Here is a 23446-nt window from a genome sequence, read left to right as displayed (position 1 = left end):
TTATGGCTATTTGATTGTTTGTATGTAAAGTGCTTTGTTACAACTCTAACTCTTGTGAAATGCGCTATACAAATAAAATTGTCAAAATCATACACATGATCTACACCATCCACCCTGTGATGTCACCAACATTTTGCATTTTTTTTGGTGATATTTTTCCAGGATTTCACAGCAGCCTTGTTGGGTTGTTGCTCGTTTTGGGGGCTAATCCTTTGAGTTGCCTCTAGCAGGTAAAATGCATGCTCTTTCAGGTTTAAGTCTGGAGACTGTTTGGGCAGTCTAAAATCACTTATTCTTTCACACTTCTTTCCTTTGTAGAACTCACAATCAGTTTGGTTGCATAGAGAATGTTTCTGTAGACTTCTGAGAAATTCTGCAGCTGTCCAGGCCCCAGTCGCTAATGTTGCCTGTTTTTCCCAGAGTTGGTACTCAGCATAATTTCGTCATAAAGTCATCAACTGTTAGAGAGTAGTTTGAACGTTTTACACAAATCGCGCAATGGTAAATGTATCAAAAATATTTAGCAAATACAATAAACAGTCACTGACAATCTTCACTTCATACAAAATAATTAAGACCACTATTAACCAGCATGCATGGTCTTACTATTTAAAAAACAATGTAGCCACACTTGGAGGGAAGTGCAGAACATAGTGGGGATGTAGAGAATAGTGGCTTTGATCGTTGAAGGGAAAAAAGTGAATGGGTAAAATTTTTATCCGTTTACAATATTAGCTTTGGATGGCAAAAAAAAAAAAGAAAAACTAAAAGTAAGGGGAAACAAAGAAAACAGTCTAATGACTTGACTGACTGCAAATATTTTAGACTACATTTAAAAAAAAAAAAAAAGTTGGAAGAACTCTAAATTTCCAGGGAACAAACTAATAACATTTTACAGTAAGTTGGGCAAGCCAACTAAAATGTTCTGCTCCTGTGAAAATTGGCTTTACTGCATTTCACAACAAAGAAGTAAGTGTTTACAGAACGGTTGTCCCTTTCACTGAACCGCAACTTCGTGTAAACAACATGCTTGCTATGTTGCACTAACAATTGCTTCCATAAAAGTCAGTTAATTATATTTTAAAGTGTTTCCACACCGTTTTAGGACAAAATAGACAAGTTGTATTTTCTTCAGTGTAGTCACGATTATTTTAGGAGCTAAAACAAAAGGTGCAGAAGTTGTCAGAATAATGTAATCAAATACCAGAACGGTAATAACTAAATAAACCTGCCAGACTCAGGGTATACAAAGGTTAGTCAATTTTACAAAAACTCAATCCGCAGTTAAAACCTATGACACACCTATGGGTGTTTTACCATGCATACACTTATAACTATGCAGCTAAGTAACTTGTACTACTTCCAAATGGCAAACTTTAATTTTCAGTAAATCACCTAATCTCTGTTCTGGGCAGTAGGTCCATGATATCCTGTCCTCCCACATCATCTTCTTGCTCCTCTGCATTGTCACACTCATCCTCATTGCCAGTCTTCTTGGTGAATCTTGTTGGAGCTGGAGGTGATTGGCCTTGCATCTACGATGCAGAAATACAAAAGAGAATTGAAGGTAGTTGGTATGGATCGCTTGTTAGCCGAAACTGAAAAAAGAGGGTTACCATTGTGAGCATTACAAAAAACCATTACCTTCTCAAATGCCGCATCTATTTGTGACAAGAGAGCTGGTTTCTCATCCTCAAAGAACATACGGAGTGGAGCTCCCATGTAGAGATACATAACACCCAGCAACGTAATTGCCGCAGTCCTAACAGCTGGGTTAGTAGCTCCGAGGGCTGTCTTCACATTGTTGATAAAACCTTTCACATTAATACTGAGAAGGAGAGGTAAAACGTCAGTTTTCTTGACATTTTCCTCTTACTCTACTTTTGCCAAAGCCTCTTGAGTTTATCAAGTCGAGTCAATTTTGTAGTCAGGACTGTTTAAAGGTCAGGGTGCAAACATTTTTTAGAGTCTGTTAAAATTCATATCCTCATTGGTAATAGGTTTTATAATACATACAAGTCACTTCCTGCAAGTTGTCAACACCAGAAAATAGGTTTACTTACTCATTCCGAGTGTTTCCAAACCTCATGGAAGCTTGAGGAATCGTGGCTCTAGCCACCGGAAGTGACGTAGATGTAGCTAAACCGCTCGCTACACCATAGACTGTACAATTTCCATGCGCTATACACAACACAGCACATTCAATGGCGACCGATGTTTTGGAATGAGAGGATTTTGAAACACACGAGCCAACAAAAGGGGGCGTTATCAGATCGTTCATGATTAGTAGTCACTGAATCCTCCGGCCCCTGTGACGTCACGTCTCCAGAAAAAGCCGAAGATGAGGGGGCGCGAGATTCAAATGGCAGACGACACATTCTGAATTGTATTTAGTGATTAAACTGCTGTCTACCAACGACCTAATCACATTTTAATGACAGTTATGCATTGTAAAGGAGGTTCTAGAGGGCTACAGAAAAGTTTTCAATGTTTGCACCCTGACCTTTAAGTAGGAAATTACTACAACAAAGACAAATAATAAATGAAAATTACCCAGCAAAGCCAAATTCCTTCATAGCATTTGCCAGCCAGTTGAGAGTCTCTGCCTGGTTCTTTGGATTCTTTTGCGCAAATGCCAGAGACACAACCTGTAAAAAAAAAAAGGAACAAACCAATTTAACTCATTCACTGACACTGACGAATTCACTTGTCTTTTCACAGTGTAGCCATTCAATTCCAGAAACTTATTTATATTTTTTTCTAATTTTTTCAAACATTAGGGTAAAAGAGGGTCTGAAAATACCTGGCAGTGAATGAGTTAAATACAGTACAGCCTTCATAAACCATTACTATCCTGTGAATCACTTTCTGGTAGGGCTGGGTGATTAATCGATTAATTAATTTAATTTTCTCAGGACAATTATTTTTTTGCGACTCCTGTAGGTCGAAGTGTGCCACGCTAACGTACACTGCTTATTAGGGTTGTCCTGATCCAGGAACGAGAACATAATTTTCAGCTGATCGGTTTCGGCTGTGAAAAAGTTCGCATTTTAAAATGTACTTAATTTCTCAAGTCAAGATTAAAATATTTTAGTCATTTACTTGATTTGAACCACTGCTGACTTAATTAAGACACTTATTAAATTGCCTGGTATTTTGGTGTTCAAAATGTTGTATACTGTACTCTCCGCTTTAATGCGGTTAGAGCCACACTTCTGTGAAAAGTGTACCCGATCACACAAGCACTTAGGCTGTATTACAGGAAAGTGGGAATTTTTGAGTTTTCCGACCTTTACAAAATGCAATTTTTTCCTTGGAAACTGTGATGCAAAACCTCTGATTTCAATTCCTGTATTATTCACTAAAGGCACGCAAAAAAAGCTGTACCAGTATGGAAAGGGGAACTCTTTGTATTTACAGCTTGAACAGCGCGAGGCATTGTGGTAGCCTTTAACTTTAACATTGCATACGTTTTCGTCACCTTTCCATACCACATAATGGCAGAAGGAGAGGGATTTGTCATTTGGGATGCTGACATTTGTAATGTTTGTGTATGTAGGAGCATGTATGTAATTTATTTTGTCTCTTATGTTACAGTTTCACAACTAAAAACGGTGAGAAAAGAAGGGGATAAAGACATAGCCTACAAAGCCTACAACAACCATGTCTCCTTTTCTTGGAGCTCTTTCAATGTTTAGCTCGCTGTCTAGGTTGTGTCCATAACACTAACCGAGAGCAGAAGACCTACTTTCGGTGTTTGAAAAGATAATATTTTTTTAAAGGTGAAAACCTGTTCGGCAGTCCATGGTAGTGAGCAGGCCTCCCCAATTGCAGTCATTCCCTCCTTGGCATTTCCACCACATTTGATATCGCCAACCTTGTCCACCAAACCATCCAAAACAATAGAGGCTGATGTCTTTGAAAACTGTCCTCTCTGAGCGATAAGGGCCACAATGTGTAGCTTTATCTGCATGACCTGAAGAAAGAGCAGCCCAAAACATCGGAATGAATTAGAATCATAGAAAGTCTAGAGAATATAAATACTGCACCATTAACAGGTTGCTTATTAGTTTTGACAATCAAAACTAATTCGAGTCAACATGATACAAAAGTTACCTGGAAGTTTGTCTCCTTCCACCCTGGTTTCTTGGCTAACATCTTGACTAAGGCCTGGCATGGCATCGCCATCTTATCCATAGTCTCAACGGCCTAGAAAGAAATACGAATCCATCAATAACATTCCTTCCTCTAATGCGGCTTATCCGCTTTTCTTCTAGGCGACAAAAGCCTTCAAAACAAATAATTTACTTGCCTATTCACAGTCAGGCCATTCAATCCCAGGAATTTTATATATTTTTTCAATTTTTTTCAAAAGTTAGGGTAAAAGAGGGTCTGAAAATGTCTGGCAGTGAATGAGTTAAAGTTGGTTTTAAGTAATTTGTGTGTGTAAATGTGATTGATTATACAAAAAAATGGTAATATTTCCTAAATACAACAGAGATTACCCTCTGAAATTCCTCCATACTGGCGAGTCTCTCCTTCCAGTTAGCTGAATCCAGCTGTTCAAGACAGGATGCAGGAAGTACTTCGCCCGCCCGCTCTTCACACACCTCAACCTGAAATCAAAACGCGAACGGCAACATGTCACTTGTGAGGGTCAAAGAGAAACAGCGTCTCAACAACAAATTAATGTAAGCCATCACGAAACGCACAAAGAATTTCCAAGTCGTTACCCTGAGGTTGACAGAACGCTTCTGTCCAATATTCACTACCCGCCTGACGGCTGACTGACTCTTTCGAGTGTTTTGAAATCCTTTTCTGCCAGGGGAGCATCAACATGCAATCTTTCCATTGGAAACCAAGAACAAGTCTACATAGCAGATCGGTATCAGATATTTTACTTTTGAGTTTCAGACAAAATCCAGTTAGTGACTCACATCGGCACACCTGGCGATTGACCGCTGCAAACATCCCAACTTGTTGCAACAGAAAACTGTACTTTTTAAAAAAAAAAATTTAATTGTTCTATAAACATGGAACGATTGTAGAGGAAGAAGCGGACTCCCCTGGTCGATGCAACTATATTACAAATCTCGCTTCATATCCAGAATCACAATTTTTGTTGTGAACTAGTAAATAGTACGGGCAGTTAAATCCCTGTACACCCGATGTCAGAGTTTGGTCCGCATTGCTGGTGGTAAGTCGGATTCCTTTCCAGTGAAGGTTGGACTCCGTCGAAGCTGTCCTTTGTCACCGATTCTGTTCATAACTTTTATGGACAGAATTTCTAGATGCCAAGGTGCTGAGGACGTCCGGATTGGTGGTCTCAGTATTACATCTCTGCGTTTTGTAGATGATGTGGTATTGTTAGCTTCCTTAAGCCGCAATCTTCAACTATCACTGGAGTGTTTCGCAGCCAAGTGTCAACCGGTTGGGATGAAAAGACAATGGTCCTCAGTCGGAAAATGGTTGAGTGCCCTCTCCAGGGTGGAGTACCCACTCCACATCAGGGATGAGATCCTGCTCCAAGTGGAGTAAATCAAGTATCTCGGGGTCTTGTTCACGAGTGCGGGGAGGATGGAGCAGGAGATTGACAGGCAGATCGGTGCAGCGTCAGCACGGAAGGCAAAGCTCTCGATTTACGTTCCTACCCTCACCTATTGTCACGAGCTGTGGTTATGACCGAAGCATAAGATTCCCGATACAAGCAGCCAAAAACAGTTTCCTCCGCAGAATGTCTGGGCTTTCCCTTAGATCTAGAATCTAGGTACTTTTAAATAATTTATCTTTTCTTTTGATTGAAGATAATTCTATGTTTTGCTTTGAATGTTTTAAAGCACTTTGAGTTGCATTTTTATGTATGAAAAGTGCTATATAAATAAAATGTGATTGATTGATTGATATAAGGTGAGAAGCTCGGTCAACCGGGAGGTTGAGAGGAGCCAGATGAGGTGGCTCGGGCATCTTGTCAGGATGCCACCTGGATGCCTTCCTGATGAGGTGTTCTGGGCATGTCGCAATGGGAGGAGGCCCCAAGGAAAACCCAGGACACGCTGGAGATGTCTCCCAGCTGGCTTGGGAACACCTCGGAATTACTCAGGAGGAGCTGGACAATGTGGTTGGGAAGAGAGAAGTCTGAAGCAGAAGACAATGGATGGATGGATGGAAGAAAAGGTCTGCGATTGGCTGAAAACCAGGGTGTACCCCGCCTACTGCCCAAATACAGCTGGCATAGGCTCCAGCATCCCCTGCGACCCTTGTGAGTATTGGTGGTTTGGATGATGGATGGATAAATTGAAAGCTCGTGATACAATATGGCATTTTTGATTGGCCGTTACATCTGTGGATTCTACAACACCATTAGTCAGCGATTCAAATTGTGGACACATGAAAACCGTTCAGTCACATTCAGCCGCCTCGCTTTGTGTGCATTAGATGGTCACTTCTGGCGGACCGTAAAGCTACTTTAGCCACAAGAATACTGAAAAAAAAAAAATCTGATCAAGATTTGGTCAAGTGCAAGAAAACGCAACTATTGGGTCGTTACTAGACAACAAAGCTGTTGTGACTATGCAATGCCACAAAGCCCAAAACGAGTTCTGACTTACCGACAATTCGCTTTCTGTGAAGTCTTTACTTTCCGTGTTCTTTTTGGGTTTCCCACTGGAAGCAGCGACTGCTTTGCCTTTCTTTGGTGGACCGGCAGACTGTTACAGAAAGAGATTCATAAATCACAGCTAATTTTATACAGCTAAACTGGGGATAAAATTTGGATAGATTTTGTTCTCGGCTTATGCATTTTACTTTGATGTGGGAGTTAAACCCCCGCACCCCAACCAAGACAAAAAAAACAACAACAAAAAAACACTTCTTATATTTATTAAAACCACCATTATGACCCAACAGTAGTGCATGACAAGTATTAGCTTTGTTTGTTTTTTGTTTTAGTTTTGTTAGGGGGGTGGAGTGGAACAACCATCTCATCTGACCTGTTACCTTCTTAACCCCCAATAAGCACCATAGTCATAGTAGTACCATGTCAAAAAGTGTTGTTTTTTTTTTGTTTTTTATAAATTCCAAGCTCTCTCTTTAATAATTAATTAAACATAAAATATTGTTGAATTGGCACTAAGACTTTCTATATTTACATCAGACAAAGGCACAATTTGGTAGACAATCATCATTGTTGTCAAATCTACTGTTAGTAATATCTCACTGTAATAAAAGTGATTTAAATTCAAGCCGAACTTCATGAACCAGAAAATAAACAACAAAACAGTGAAGATGTTACCTTGCTGGTGGTTGAACCTGAAGTCTTCTTGGGCGGAGCAGAGGATTTAATTTGGCCTTCAGCAGCAGAAGGTGCTTTAGAGGCTGCCTTCTTTTCTACAGTTGCTCCCCCTCCCGAACCCTTCTTCCCTCCTGGAAGTTCTACTTTATCGGCACACTCTTTTATCTGTCATCAAAAAACAACAGCAGGTTACAACGCTATAGGATCATACAACTGAACAGGGACCTCTCTTTCAGTCAAACTGATCATCATATTTCACCTTGTCAACTTTTAGTTTATCCAAATCAGCTAGGTAAGGGTTCACAGCTTTCTCGCCCACCACTTTCATGGCTGTCCCCAAAGCTTCAAAGGCGGCATCACGCACCTCTGGAGCAGAGTCATTCACTTGCTGACGGAGAAAAAGACAAGTACAGATGAGGAGCGATTCAGACATATTTTCTTTCTTTATATAATGTGCATGAATGTACCTTTACAAGGGCAGCACAGAAGGGTTTGAGTACACTCTTGGGCAGTGTGGCTTGAGTGCAGTGTCGAAAGGAACGGGCCAAAAACAGAGAGGCTTGCTGCTTTATAGAAGGGTTTTTATTATCCATCACGGCCAGGACGTCCTCCGACAGATTTTGCAGAGTAGTCTGGGAGAGAGTTACCCATTACATTAAATTTCACGCCCCAAAAAAATCTGAACGCCTTGTTTCAACTAGTGGGCCTCCATAGAACATATTGCATAAATGTGTTTGGGTTGACTTCCCCTTTAAGGTAAATTAAGATTATATTTCCATTTTAAATATAATTTAGGACAAACTTCAAAGTTTCCAATGTTGTTACAATTCAAACATGACGTGCATCAACTCTTAAGAGTCCCAACTAAATCCACATCATTTTTTTCTGTTGGTTCAGCTATTGTGATTTCATGTTACCACCAGTCGTTCAGTAAATTAGTTCAAAACTATTTAACTACCTTTTAGAATGTTCTTTTCCAGCTAATTAAATTAGACATGTTCTGTGCTTAGAATTTGTGTATACTTTATTTCCAACAACCTTATGATACGAACGCGTATTATGATACAGGGGCCATGGTATGATACATATATATACACCAATGCATGGCCTTTAGGTGATACGTATCCCGTTATGTTACATTACTTTAGATACATTTTTATGAAAACAGTACTGTACAATAGCCAGCTTTGAATTGTAAAGAGACCCATAACGATAAATTCCCCTATCGATAAACAACCCGAGTATACTTACAGTAAGAAAAATGGCATCGATGGCCTCTTGCAGGGCTTGGACAGCCTGAAGCTTCTTCTCTTTGAACTTTTCAAGAATAGTTGGAACAACCTGAGGAGCAGAGGAAATTGCACCTCTTATTTAGGTATAATTAACCATTTTATTAAAATACACTCAATTCTTGCTGCGTTATCCTCCATTTTTCATTGTAGAGTCCACCATGGAAAATATGACCTATTTTCTCCTAAAAACACTTGTGTACTTGTTCATAAATAATTTTTGATGCAGTTCCCATTTATTTGAATAGTTCGCATACAGAGAACTTATGTACCAAATTAAATTTTGATTACTTGAAGAGTGAGTTTGTCAAGAGTCTGGAGTTTTCGATTACAAATACAATTAAATACACATGGCAGCAAAGTGACAAAAAAAAATGTGTGGGGAGGGGAAAATAAAACAAGAAAATGATTGCGGGGGGCAGGGCAATGAATCTGCTGTGGTCTTTGAATGTCAATCAACAATTGCAGATATATCATGTGTGTGATGAGGCAGGTTCACCAAATAGTTGCTTTAAAAGTTGATTATTCTTACAACTCACCAGTCCTGCATATGTTCCAAACTTCTTCCTGAGGCCAGAGGCAAGTCCGGCCAGACATTTGGCTGCCATTGAAACCAGCATGACATTGGCATCTTTCCCCACGACCTACGTGTCAGACAGTACTGTAACTATCATACAAACTACAGTGTCACAATACCACGAGCCAGGCCGAAACGGGCCATTCAAGTTATCAATTTTTATAATTTCATTGTTTATTTTAATTTAAGTAAGTGAGTGAGTAACCACACATTAATACTCATGGTTCTTTATCATACATCTAGTTTCATGCCATAGGATTATACCTAACTGTATAACTGCCCGAGATAAATCATACACAATTTTACCTCAACCAAAAGCCAATTGTTTTGCATGTCTGGCTAACTTTGATTATGCATCTGTGACTGATGTTAGCCATAGTTTCTACAGTGAACTAAAGATTAAAAGAAAGAAGAAAAAAAAAAGAAAGTGACTGGTATCCACCAGAGTGACCCATGCAGGCCCTTCGCTTACAGACTAGGGTATCCCAAATTGTTATAGATATCGGTCCGATTCAGCCTAACAAAAGGATCGATTGGATTAGTCTATAATCACAAATCTACGATATTAGCACTCATATATACTGTAAGCAGTCCATTTCAGATGCCGTTCCCACCATCATATACTGAATGTAATAAATTGATTCTGAATATACTGAAGTAAACTTGAATTTATTTTGCACTTCAAAGAGTAGAATTTGTTTTTATTAACTTTATGAGTGTTCTTTCTCAAGGTCTTTTAATTTATATTGTATTTATCTTATTCAAGAGCAGTACATTCTCGGTTTAAGGTTGAATTTATGTAACCCAAATGTTTGGAATAAATGGGTCAAATTTTGTCATACCTACTGTTGCTGACTATTGTTCTTTGTATCACTTGATCAGGTCACTTCTTACATTTCATACTAAAAAATAAAGGCATGCACCATTCCTGCTGATATCGTATGGTATCAATAACGGTAACGGACAGTACTGTAGGCTGCAATATCAGTATCGTATCGCAAGTGAAAAAGTTGTATCGGGTCACCCCTGGCACAGACTCAACAACACATAGGCCTACTGATTCGATGAATGATGAAAACGACTAGACCAAGTACCTTCTTGAGTGCTCTAACAAGATCTCCGTAGTCCCCACTCTCCAGTTTTTGGTTCTTTGACAGAGATTCAACAACTTCCAGGGCTTCTTTTCTCTCTTGCCACTTTTTAGCTTCCTACAAAAAAAGCAATGGAGGTTAAAATGTGATAATCTTGATACTTTTGGGGAGTATATGACCACTCACAATTTTATCATAAAAGTCTGCGGGCAACTTGGTAAGAATAGCCACAGCTTCCATTAGCTCATAAGGATCCACTGTTGCTACTGTTTCCTCGTCTTCCTCTCCTGCAAAAGGAAGGTTAATCAAAAATCAAAATACATTGTGGAGAACACAACGTTGCTTAAAACACACCTTTGGATTTCCCACTTGCAAACCAAAATGGCACATACTGCATTTTTTTGTAGATAGTTTCTTGAGAAGCTTAATTTAATTAACATTTAAACATCTAAATGTTTGATTAAAGTTTAAAGAAAGCGTACAGGTTTTTTTTTTTTTTATATATATATATACAATCTTCACACTAATGATACAACTGTGCCTAATTATTTTTTGCCAAAGTCAGACTTTTGTATGGAATAACTCTCCATAATCTAATGCAGATGTTGAAAAAAAATACCGATGGCTGGTTCTCAGAATGTACAGTATGGTTTGGCCAGATGTTTAAATGCTTACCATCCGCTTCAAGAGTCAGTATTTTCCCCGCTTTATAATCAATCACCAGATTTCCATTGCTTACAAAACTGCAGACAAACTACAGAGATCAAATAATGTGACAATATGCCAGCAGAAAAAAATTACATTAGGTGTGTTTCCTTCTATGGCCACAAGGGACAACCGACGAGCTACTACTGTACTGCACTGTCTACTTCAACCTGAACAACTAATAAGTTGAACCGCAAGTTCAATGTCTTCCCTGCAAAATACGATTCTTATTTATTTATTTTTTATTCTATGACTACCGGGTAAGCTCTGTGTTAAGCATGGGGTCCAGTTTTATTGGTGACGCACATCAATAAAATAGATGGATAAATTATTTCACGCACTGTTTCTTTAGTGTATTTTTGCATGAGTCAGCAGGATTTCCTCAGCTGCAGGCATTACGAGTTTTTCGAAACAAATGCTGATCATTTGTTGGAGTCCATCGTGCCTCCAAAATAACGATGTGATATGACAGCCATCGTTCACCTTTCAGAGTTACAGTAATTATGTACGCCGTACAATTGGTTATTTGTACCAGTTTTTCAATCAAATATTCTTTGAAGTTGGTGAAGCTGTTCTCATGACACATTCGTGGACCATACTTTCTGAGAACCACCCTTATTTCCTATTTCCATTTTATGTTTTAGACCATAGCAAAAACCTACAGTAAAGTAAATTGATTGTAAGAATGGAAATTATCAGTAATAACTGATTAACTGAACTAAATACAATTACAATTAACCGTTTTGTTTTTTGTTTTTATAACTACCAGACTCTTCTCCTTGCGCTTGTTGCTGTTGAAACTTGGCCTTCAAGTCTTGCTGGGAGCGCAGGAACCTGCTTTGCTTGGGTGGGCTTGAGGGCAGCTTCACCCACTCCTCTTCAAGCTCCTTCAGCTGCAGAGAAGGCACAGACACCATTGCATGTAATGCACTTGATAAAGTTATTTCAGTGAGTATGTCCCACCAGCACAGAGTTGATATTCTGCAGTGAAGGTCTCAAAGCATCTCGGATCCATTTGTAGATTTCTACAGCAAGCATCTTTGCTTCGTCTCTCACCGCCTTCTCTCTGGACTCAAACTGCTTGGGTAAAACCTTCACTACTGGCTTCAAAGTCACGATTTTGGATCCAAACTCACTGAAAGAAAGAAAAACACTTTAAAATGATCCATGTATGCAACTTGTGAGGGTTGTGTATTTATGTTTCAAAGGGATATTGGCTGTGGTAGTCACATATTGCTGGCGTCGGGCCAAAACCTTGTACCTCCAAAATAGTCACTTTTCAGGAGACCCCAAAAATGGCAAGTTTGTTTAGTAATTAGCAATTCATCGTCAAAGAGAGAAAGCCATTTTCAACACTTTATATTGGTCAATAAATGTGTAAACACCCAGATTAAAAAAAAAAAAAAAAAAAAAAAAAAATGAAATACACCGAAATGTGATTTATGAGGTTTTGGCCCGATGCCAGTGATTTTCTTAATGCGGGGAAGTAGCGCTGACCTGAGAGCCTTCCTGAGAGTCTCAATACAGGCCACAACTATCTTGGGGTTCTTGTTGTCCAACCCCTTCAGAAGCTCATCCTGCACCACATCAGCTTTTTCCATTTCGATGTACATCAGACAGATGTCTGTGCCCAGTTCCTTAGCACGGGCCTTTGGCTGGTTAAACACTTTGGTCACCACCCCCGACACCACGTCACCTGTTGTCCTGCAAAAATTAAAAATGCCCCATGAGAGCACTCGTAAGATCTAAAAACGAATATAAGCATACGAATAATGCAGCGAGATCAGATTTGACAAATGACAAGTATTTCTACATCTATATCGTCTTTTCATCTTATTTAATTTACAAAACATAGACAATAGGATGTATGACATGTTCCGTTTACACAGGATTCGACATCAACTCATTCAGTACCACACTTTTTCAAACCCTCTGTGAAATGACAAATGTGTCATTGGGATAGAATGAGTTAACTGTGGCACGGCTGTGTCAGGTGTCTACCTACCACCACACCGAGCCACTAGTTATCGAACATTTCCGGGCACTGAAAAGGCCGCAAAAGTCAATTTTCAGATTTGGACCTAAGGACTTTTATCACCTAAACAAAATGGCAGAAAGAAGATGTTGTAATGAGACAAAAAACAAACACGACCTGTGCATGCTTGCCTTGATAATGAGGCCCACAGCTCTTGACCGCAGGTGAGGCTGCCGTATATGCATACTGTTCACCCATTTTCTTGATCTTTTTGTTTGGTGCTGGGAGATGGTTTGTTTATTTTCTGTATGTGCGTCAAGTGTGTGTTTGCACCTGATGTAATTAGTCACTGTTTAACTTGTTTGTGCTTAAGGCCAACTGTGTTTTCTATTTATAGTTTTCACGGCATTTCGTGATTGAGGCTACGTTGTGCTACCAATATGAATGGATCAATCAAGCTTCAATCAGTGAAGAACAAACGCAGCCGTTTGAAGCTCTCTGTCTCCATTTATTCATTCAGTGGGACTGCAACACTCTAAATTGACCGTTTCTATTTGAGATGATAATGACACCCGTATTGATGTGTTGCAGGTGTCAAAAACAACGATCAGTGTCACACCCTGAAGTGGACACTGATTGGCCGTCCTTATGTTTGGCATAACCTGATAAGCTCCTACTGTAGTTGGGAGGGCAAGTTCAAGAGTAGAGAGAAGACGTGAAAATGGAGGTGCATGTGAGAGTTGTCGGTCCGATGAATGGTCTCGGCTGACCCGTTTTCTGAATCTGAGCCGTGATTGGTCATTATAAACAGTTGTGATGTCATTTTGAGTCGACAGAAGACAAAATGGCCGCCCCCAGAGATGGCTAAAAATGAATGGATTAACACTTATTCCACAAACGCAGTACGCATCAGAATGCCCTGTTTCAACTAGTGGGCTTGCATAGAACATATTCTTGAAAAAAAATGTTTGGGATGACTTCCCCTTTAAGGATTTATTAATTGTACATTACTTACTTCACAGCAATGTGGGCATTCTCTACGTAGGCCAAGGCTGCTTCGAGGCCTTTAAGCTGAGCCACCGCATTTGACTCTGTGACAAACTTCTTAATCAGTCCAAGGTACTTCCCCCACTCTGAACTCTTCTCGTCATCTATCCTATGGAACAACTGCAGAGCTTCTTCATAACCATTTAGACGGGCTTTCCACACCTGGAAATCAAAGGTTGGCAGCAAAAATGTAAACACACAAATTGGGTTTTGTCAAAATCATTGATTCTGGCTCAAGTGGAGTCGTAGATTTTGGGTAGCGTTGTTCCGGTACCGATACTGGTATCGGTAAGTACCCCGATACCGCATTAAAATGCTGGTATCGGATCGGGTAGAACTAAAAAATAAAACGCTGATGCCGGTTATCAATACTGGTATCATTACATGAACGCGCCAGTTTGAGAGCCGCATGTGGAATGAAAATACGAGGAGAAGAAGCCTTATCCATTATTTGCGTTATTGGTCATCGGTCTACTTATGTCAAGTTTGGTGAAAAAGGTCACTATAATGACATACAATCGCCACAATGGAGGCAGTTGCGTGGAGGAACTTTGATGCTATCAAAAGCCTGTAATTACTTTGGGGGCATGTCGGCTGGATCTTGTCTCGAAGCAAAGTATGTTGCTTTTGTTTGACACAGTACATCGATCACTAGTTTAATAGTGTAAAACGTCTTTCATGAAATGGTTTGTGTCCAGAAACTCGCCTTTATGACCCGACCGCCTGCCCCTCTGGCAGCATACAAATGTGACGTCATGCATTGGGGGGTCGGTTAGAATCACTGAATATATTTTAGAAGTACAAATGCTGTACCTTGCTTTACTACAAATGTACATTCATGTGAATACAGTATGTATCCCATGCCTCACTCTCACAAGCACGAAGAGCTATGAAAATAGGCTGTTTATTCAACATATGTATTTTGTGTGTATATGTTACTACAGATACTTCGCAAGTGATGATTTAAATACAAATAATTTTACATCCAAGTGAGTGTGCAATTCTTTAGAATTACAAAAAGAATTGCGCTTATTTGGGATTTTTTTTCAAACGGCGAGGTATCGGATGCCGATCCTGCACAACCAGGTAGCGGAATCGGTATCGGGGCCAAAAAGTGGTATCGGAACAACACTAATTATGGGTAGCCAATATTCCCCCCCAAAATAACTTTTCTTGTCAATATAAATTATTTCTGTGTTGTCTCACAACAATTCCTGTGTAAATTTAGGAAATAATGTTATTTGTACGCTATGAGGAGGTGATTTGACTTTGCTCTGTCTCAATGCATTCTTTTCTAACTAATTTGCCTTAGGTTGGGAGGATAGTATAGAATAGAATACCACTGGAGTACAAGTACCTTATGTTCGCATTTCTGGTCGATGGGAAGCTTCATCCACTCGCTATCGTCCCCCATTTTGCCACTTGCAGCGGCAGGCTTCCCCAGAGGTACTCAACTAGAAAAGAAGAACAATTTTAAGCAATGTCAAAATCTGAAGAAAAGGCTAAATAAAATTGTGACATTTAGAAGGAATTTCAGCCCCTAAAAATAAAGTCATGATTCATGACTTGTACATTTGAGTGCATGGATGAAACTCGTGTTAAAATATTACCACATTTTTAACTATACAAACTTGGGCTGGCATAGAATCAGATTTCCAAAATCGATTCAATTTGATTCACAAGGGCCTGATTCAATTCTTTGTTTGATTTTCTATTCAGTTAAGGATTTCAGACAGTATGAATTGCACTTTCACAAGGAAGAAGAAGCAATGCTGCAAATAGTAGAAACTTCTTCCTCCAACTGTCAGGAAGAGGTCAAGCCAACTGCAGCAACAGTTGTTCATGCTATGCATGACAGTAACACCACCAACACGGTGAGAAGGACCATTTCTAAATAAACCTTATCTTACCAAATAATATGTGGACAGAAATGCCTTGGTACGGTTTTATTTTGAAGTTATTCCTTGCAGCGTGTTGCGGTGTAATAGCTAACTCGACTCTTCTTCAATACTGTGTTTGGGGTGTTTTGCCATCACAAACTGTTGCTACCGACGTCAACAACACGTCGTCCTGACATAACGTTCAATCGCTTAAGGGTGCTAAACAAAACGACTTAATTACACTGACGCTGTATTGTACAGCGACTGTTGCCAGCGTTTTGCTGCACTCCAGCGTCAGCGGCTAGCAGTGCTCAAGTGCCCCCAATAGGCGAGTGATAGACATTTGATTACTTTTCAAAGGCAGTTTAATAGACAAATGACTCTGCCCACTGTGATGCTGACATCCTATAAGGCTTTGTTAAAAAAAAAAAATCATCTTAGTCCAGGGGTCGGCAACCTTTAACAGTCACGCAAAAGGAAGCACTGGGAGCCGCAAACACCTTTTGACATTAACCTCCAAAAAACGCCAGCTTGTTTTGAGTTCCCAGGCACAGCTTCGTTCAAGTTGTTGCTATTGCACACTCACGTACACAATACTACCTACAAAATACATTCAATCGGTCATCTGACACTTGAATTGATTAAAAGAGTACAAAAACCAAGCCAAGCAGTGACATCAGAGTACTTCAAAGTCCGCACTCATGTGAAGCCGCCCCCATCGTGCCCCCAGCCTTTGAAACGTCACACCAGCAAACACACCTGCCCAATACAATGATACAAAACAATGATCCAACTAACCGTGAGGGGTCTTTTTGCAACGAAGCATCTCATCGATCAATGTTAAACAAGTCAACATAATCCAGCAAACCTTACAATTTTCACTCGTTATTGCTTAAAAAAAAGGGTGCAATCAGCAGACAGACGTTTCATGCACTTTCAGCCGTGAAATCGTGCTTTGAGTATTTGCTATTTTCCCCGCTTTAAATTGGCTATAATTGCATATAAATTACAGGCGAAGTAGGGACGAACCATTAGAATCAATTTGTGATTAAAAAAATTATTTGACCGTATTTGGACGTCTGAGATTTTCGCCCGATAGTGACTATATAATTTTATTTTAATATTTCAAGGTCAATCTTACAATTTACAACTACAATTAAACAAACAAACACACAAATAAAATACTTTAAGATATTGTGCAGTTTTGGTGTCGCTGGCAGCAGGCGTGTCAGAAGGCAGCATGCCGCTGTTTCCTGCGCTGTCAAACGTCTCTGAGGAAGGCGAAAGCTGATCACCGAAATTGCACAAGGTCTGAAGAAAGAAGTTAAAAACTTTGATTTAAGAAGACACGATGCAGGTTTTTGAGACAAATAACACACTGTTAAAGAATTGGGTTATCTGTGTTTTGTTTTGTTTGTCAAGTTGTGTTGTTTCCGAGGTTCCTGAATGCATCACGTGACTCGCTGGAGTGACAGGAGTGAGCAGACCGCGAAGGACCAGAGATCCGTGTGTACTTATGACGGAACTTTTGCACTGTAGTTGCCGTCGACTACGGGCCACATTAGCTGTGTTGGAATAATAAAAAGGGCGATTACTAAGTAGGGGTGTAACGGTACGGTCGATCACATTTCGTTTTTTTTTTTGTTTTTGTTTTGTTTTTTTTAAACTTCGGTTTGGTATATTTTCGGTACAAAAAAACAACAGACTTTTTTTTTTTTTTAAATATGTTTATTTTGAAAAGATGACAAGTAAACAGTACTTTTTTTTCTCGAAAAATAAATAAAAGCGAACCATTCGGGTGATATTCTAAGAAATTACACCGGAATAAAAAATACACTAACAATAAAGATCTCTTGATTTTGTAAATGATTAAAACACTGAAATCTTTAAACACTCAGCAGCAACAGCCTATGACACATCTAAGTATTCAAGTTAAAGCCAAGTTGTCATTACAGTACATACTGTATATACACTTTTTGTGGCTCTTTTCTCGCCCTCTCTTTTGTGCCGCCACTCTCCTCGACCGCGTGCAAGAGTCAATAGCGGCCATGCGTAAGCTCGGGCTAATAATAAAAACTGATCAGAAATGGTACGCAAGGTGGACTGAACCGAACATCCCATACCGAAACGTATTAATACACCCACGTGTACCGTTACATCCCTAGTAATGAGTAGAAGTCCTTTTATCATACGTGCAACAGCGTGCCCATATTTGGAAGTGCTGACATAGTACCCAACCAGGAAGTAAAAAGTGAGGCTTTTCCCACTGTTTTACAAAATGTATCTTTCATTGTTACAAAAAAAAGCCCAGTCTTAGCTCATTTTAAATAAAAGGAAAATCAAGAGGAGATGAGATGTATCTTTCAGTGTTAATATACAGTAAATGCACTTGATTTCTCAATAGTAAGTCCGCTAAAATAACAATAAATAGCTTGCCATCCCCTCTTCTTTTGGAAACGCTTTCGGACGTCACGCAGAAGTAGAATATGTTTCAAGCCGAGGGGATTTGTCGCTGTGGCAGACGACCGAGTGTGCGCAGTGTCGCCCCTCATCAGATACACAATGAATGGAGTTGACAACGGCGCGCTGAAAGTTCAGAGTAAAAAAAGCTTTAAAAGCCGCATGCAACTCGTGAGCCGCGGGCTGGCCAGGCCTGATATAGCGCCTCCATAGTGGCGAATGCTCCAACTGCAGTTAAAATACGTTGCTGTTGCAGAGGGACATCAATCCCTCAAATCAGCACAGCGTGCCGCTTTACGCTATGTTGAGCGATATCAATCGCTCTGGCTGGGACGGGCACAAAATTAGCTGGAGGCAGCCGCCTCGCAATTTTGAATGCAAGAAAAAACCTGCATACGCATATCGCATTTTTTTCCATTATCGTGCAGCCCTAGTACTCCCTCATCCCTAAAAAAACATGCCTATGGTTATTCCAATATTGCAGGTTTCACTTATTGCAAGGGTGGTCTTGAACGTAACCCCTGCAATGAAGGGCGGGGTTTCCTGGAAAACCAAATTTTAAAAATGTAAATGCAACGTTTTTGTTCAATATTATAGCTGAGAGTAGCTTAGTTCCTCCAGCACATTTCGGCACATCTGTCCCCCAATCATCTTGGTTTCTTGCATGACTTTCACCAGTGTCCCAGCTCATAGTGAGTCAGAGTTCTTCTTACACTAATTTTAGGTCGTCAGTGTTGTTCAATTTTATATTTGCCTCAAAGCGGTGTTCACACAATAGGACTAAAAATACTGCCAGTCTTCAGCTGCATTACTTACTTGCCCACACTTACTTTTTGCACTCGAAAGCATTAGCACTTGACTGACTAATGCACATTAAGGCTGGGCCATTTGGTTCCCATTTTATATTGATTGAACTCCATCAAGCAAAAATGGTAGATGTGAAACCTCAAAAGTTGAATGCCCCTAAACTTGCACACTTCAGAAGTCCACCAAAATTTGAAAAAATGTTCCTCAGTCACACAAAGCTGAGTTTAGGCCTAGATAGACCAATCCGACGTTGGCCGACTGTGACCGACGCTTAACCCCTATGGCCTCGGGCCAACTGTCGGCACGTCACGCTGGAAAAATACACCGCGACGCTGACCATTAAAGTACCTTCTGCGCGTGCGTGACACGACTAGTCGACATAGTCGACGATGACAAATACGTCGGCCCGCACAACATGCCGTCGACGACGAGTGCCGATGACGTAAATACGTCGGCACGTACATACCGTCGATGTTGATGATGTAAAGAGGTCAACACGTGCATACAGTCGGTTGTAAACCGGATCGTGCGTTCAGGGCGGGGAAGAGGAGAGCGGCACCACGAAGCAGCTAAAAATTGGACAAAGTCCAAAGTATTCACATATTTCAACGATAAGTCAAACGAGTTGGTCGTCCATAGCCTTTGTAAAGCAGAGTTGGTGTAAAGCCGAGTGATTAACGAACACATGAAGCGACATCACCCAGGTGCTGCTGGAAGACGACAGAAAGCAAAATGCTAGAGGATCGTAAGTTCATCTAACCAACAACTAACTAATATGACCCGGTTTTACTGAAGTTGCTGTTATGTGCGATGTATTATTAACGTGCATCGTTAAGTTTCATTTCTCGAAGCAACGGGTTGCAGTCAAAATTACAGTCTTGTATTTAAGCTTTGTGCATTATGGGGCTAACGTTAGCTATTTCACTCCAGTCAAATTGTGTTGGTGCTTGCAGGTAACGTAACTGGTTCCGTTGCTTTATGTACCCACAAACGGTAACACGCGACATCTGTTTATATATCTAAAACGCTGCCGCTGCAGAAAGCTCTCAGTCTCACTGTCTCTGTGCAGACCCTGGGCGCAGCACAGCATGCACATCGTATTTAGGATGATGTCCTGCTCCCGCTGCATAAAAAAAATAAATAAATAAATATTTATTAAATAAATAAAAAAATTTGAACAAAAAAACCTAGAGGAAACACTGGCCCTAATGTCTGCCTTTTCCGAATCATTGTGATAATTAAGTATGCGCTCTGCTTTATCCGTCTATTTTTAAGATTAAAGAAAACTTATGCTACACAGCCCCCCCCCCCCCAAAAAAAGAGGAATGCACACCAGAAAGCATCTCAACTCACACAAAATATCCTTAAAATGATTGTCCAGGTAATGAGGCCCATTGCATTTGAGGAGGGTGCTCCTCATTGGACTTTTTATTTAAGAGTCATTTATTTTTTAGTTATACTTGGGCTGCTTAACATGAGCTCACACATTGTTTCACTGTAATGCATGGACAGAGAAATACCTTCATTCATGTTAACACGTCATGATGCTTGCCTAAAAGAGATGTGAGTGTTCATTCAATTTCAAAACTTTTTTTTTTTACTCTAATAAACAAAGAATTTTAAAAAGGTGCTCTGAAGTGATTTTGGAAATTAATAATTGTCAACCCCAAAATTACTGGATTAGTAAAAAAATTAATTGTTACACTAATCCACTCATCGGAAAAATAGTCGATAGATTAATCGTGAGACAAATAATCGTTTGGGACAGCCCTAGTGAGATGTAATACCCTTCTATACCATCGGCGGCTGTAGTCACTATTCCTCATGGTTAGAAAAAGAGAACCGGAAAGCTATTGGCCGGGGTTGGATTATAAAAACGTAAACAATGCATTCAGCTCTTTTTTTGCTCACAATGAACTCCCACGCAAAGCAAACCCTCAAGTTCTTGACACAGTATCATGAAATACTTACATTGTCAACCCTCACACTTGTACCTGTAAGAAGATTAAGGCAGCAAAGGCGTGCTCGTTGTTTATCCACATTTGTCACTTCCCTTTCATGCGCCGTGCCCTGATTCGCTAGCTAACAGGCAATCAGAGTGACCAAATGTCGTAACGCCAATTCAACATGCTGAAACGCCCCCCCCAAAAATTATTTGACTGCCATGACGTGATCAAACGAGACGGTGCCCTCTTAAAAGAGGGCTCAGGTAACAACCGATCATGGCTCACCGGTTTTCTAGGTTTAGTCATGTGACATTCGTAACCTGAGCCCTTAGGCACTATGATGTAATTTTCAGTCAACAGCAAATGGCACGATGGCCAACCCCTGACATAAAAAAAGGGTGGATTTTGCTGCTTAACTCATATTCCACAGACGCAATATCAATCAGAATATCATGCTTTAGAGCAGACTAGTGGGGCCACATAGAACACATAATTAGTTTAAATAAAATGTTTAACTTGACTTCCCTTTAAGTATCGATATACTAAAAATAGGGTATTGGCCCAATACCAAGTATTGGTGTCATCCCTGCTACTGACTATTATGTTATCCCAGCGGTTAGGTAAAAGTAAGGCACTTCTAGAGAGACATTCCCAGAAATAGACAAATAACTAAAGATTTAATTGGAGAAGAGCCCAATTTTTGTTTACATAAATTAAAAAGTAAACTTTTTATAATTATACACATTCCCTCTCTTCAGCAGCAAATTTGACCACATTATCATCTGAATGAAACGACATTACATTCAAGACACACAAACCTCTGAAGGGGCTGCTTCATGTTCTAAGTACAGTAATAGTTATTAAACAAAGAGATTACACAGAAAGCAACATGCCATATAAAAACTCAGGGCACTATTTCCTGAGCTTGAATGCAAACAAGACGTCTTTAACAGTGTTAGTCCCACACACGCACATTCACAATATGAGTACACGCAGACCTGGAAGATCAGTTTGATCTGTTGAATTCATCCATGTGTGTTTTACTAGACGGTTAGCTCATTTGCATATTGGAACAATTTTGTTGGTCGGCAAATTCAACAAATGTTCATGTTTAAATTATTTTTTTAAGCGAGTCAACGTCATACACTACAGCAACAGTGACAAGCTAGCGCATTACATCGTTCATTCGGGGTAAATATAATGCCATTGAAAAACCAAGCCCTACACGCATACATTTAATAAACATTGCGTGTAAAATAGTAAACAATCATTTAGGGATATGCCATCCTGGTGGCTGCCATGAAAAACGCTTTTTGTTCATATCGGACGGTAGCCGCCTTTAGCTGCTCTGCGAGCTAACCATCGGCGCCAACACAAACAGGCCTATCAACGCAATGCACATCGGCCTCTTAACTGAAACACAGAAGCCAATCACAGTATCTATCTGGCAAATACACGTTTTAATCAAGACGAGACAGCAATTATTGTTATATTGACTGAATACCTGTTTGGCGGTCTTAGAGACAATATGATGCTAGATGAGCGGTAGTGAGACGGAGATGAAAATGCAATCGCCTCAATCAAGCTTTATAGAGTGGCATACATACACGCAAGGCTCAAAATACAACATCCGGTGAACAAATAAAAACTATACACTGTACCGTGTGCTGGTGAATCAGGTTCTGTTGTATGTAGTGTACATTCTTTCAATTTATTACAGTATACTCAGTAATTTACTTAAATGTGTATTTCGGGAAGAGAATTCCAATTATTTAGGTCTGATGTATATACTACTTCCGGCTTGACACTGTTAGTTAAGGCCAACTTGCTTCAAAAATTTGAAACGTCTCCAGGGGCGGAGAAAGAATGGGCAAGTCTGAGTTTTTTTTATTATTACTCGTATATATCTTATTTTATTTTATTTTATAAAGCAAATATAAGGTATCGCTGATCAGCCGACTACTTGTACACAAGTTTGTCATAATTATTTGATTTATTAGTGGTGCTTGGGACATGAATCGTGTGTCACGAGAGTTCGAACACTGATTGGTCAAATTTGAACCTAAACCCCACCCTAAAGTATAACTTTGAATTGAGGAACTTTTTAATTGGTCCAGGATCGGCTGGGTGCTTGGGAAATAGTTTTAGCCTGTTTGGCTACATCGCATTTATGCTGGGGTTTTACTCTTATTTCCTTTATTTCGTTATAATAATAATAATAATAATAATAATAATAATAATAATAATAATAATTAACAAATACAATACTTGGGAAAGTGTAATAAAGTAACTTTTGGAAATAAAAGAAACAACGAACAAATATCAGCAAAACAAAATACACAGTTAAAAAAAATGGAAAAAATCAACATAAACATAGT

The 23446-nt window shown here is 39.7% G+C and overlaps 1 protein-coding gene across 3 annotated transcripts in view; it reads right to left on the bottom strand.

Moving 5' to 3' along the window:
- The window catches only part of ckap5 (cytoskeleton associated protein 5), a 45375-nt gene extending 22704 nt beyond the window's left edge, over positions 1-22671 (bottom strand). For all 3 annotated transcript variants that reach the window (XM_086028338.1, XM_086028339.1, XM_086028341.1), the window contains exons 1-20: positions 22573-22671; positions 15333-15429; positions 13944-14137; positions 12451-12657; positions 11917-12088; positions 11720-11846; positions 10435-10535; positions 10252-10365; positions 9120-9224; positions 8543-8632; positions 7759-7923; positions 7551-7679; positions 7292-7456; positions 6609-6707; positions 4506-4616; positions 4117-4209; positions 3791-3976; positions 2554-2648; positions 1645-1828; positions 1396-1535 (exon numbers count right to left, since the gene is read on the bottom strand). In XM_086028338.1, coding sequence (XP_085884464.1) covers positions 1396-1535; positions 1645-1828; positions 2554-2648; positions 3791-3976; positions 4117-4209; positions 4506-4616; positions 6609-6707; positions 7292-7456; positions 7551-7679; positions 7759-7923; positions 8543-8632; positions 9120-9224; positions 10252-10365; positions 10435-10535; positions 11720-11846; positions 11917-12088; positions 12451-12657; positions 13944-14137; positions 15333-15389 — 2534 coding nt within the window. In that variant the 5' untranslated portion in view covers positions 15390-15429; positions 22573-22671. The remainder of the gene's footprint in view (positions 1-1395; positions 1536-1644; positions 1829-2553; positions 2649-3790; positions 3977-4116; positions 4210-4505; positions 4617-6608; positions 6708-7291; positions 7457-7550; positions 7680-7758; positions 7924-8542; positions 8633-9119; positions 9225-10251; positions 10366-10434; positions 10536-11719; positions 11847-11916; positions 12089-12450; positions 12658-13943; positions 14138-15332; positions 15430-22572) is intronic.
- Positions 22672-23446: the final 775 nt, after the last annotated feature.

Source organism: Filicampus tigris, chromosome 4 (assembly GCF_054856515.1).
Source record: "Filicampus tigris isolate MCC_2025a chromosome 4, RoL_Ftig_1.0, whole genome shotgun sequence".
Classification (NCBI taxonomy): Eukaryota; Metazoa; Chordata; class Actinopteri; order Syngnathiformes; family Syngnathidae; genus Filicampus; species Filicampus tigris.
This window is presented reverse-complemented; position numbering and strand designations above follow the sequence as displayed.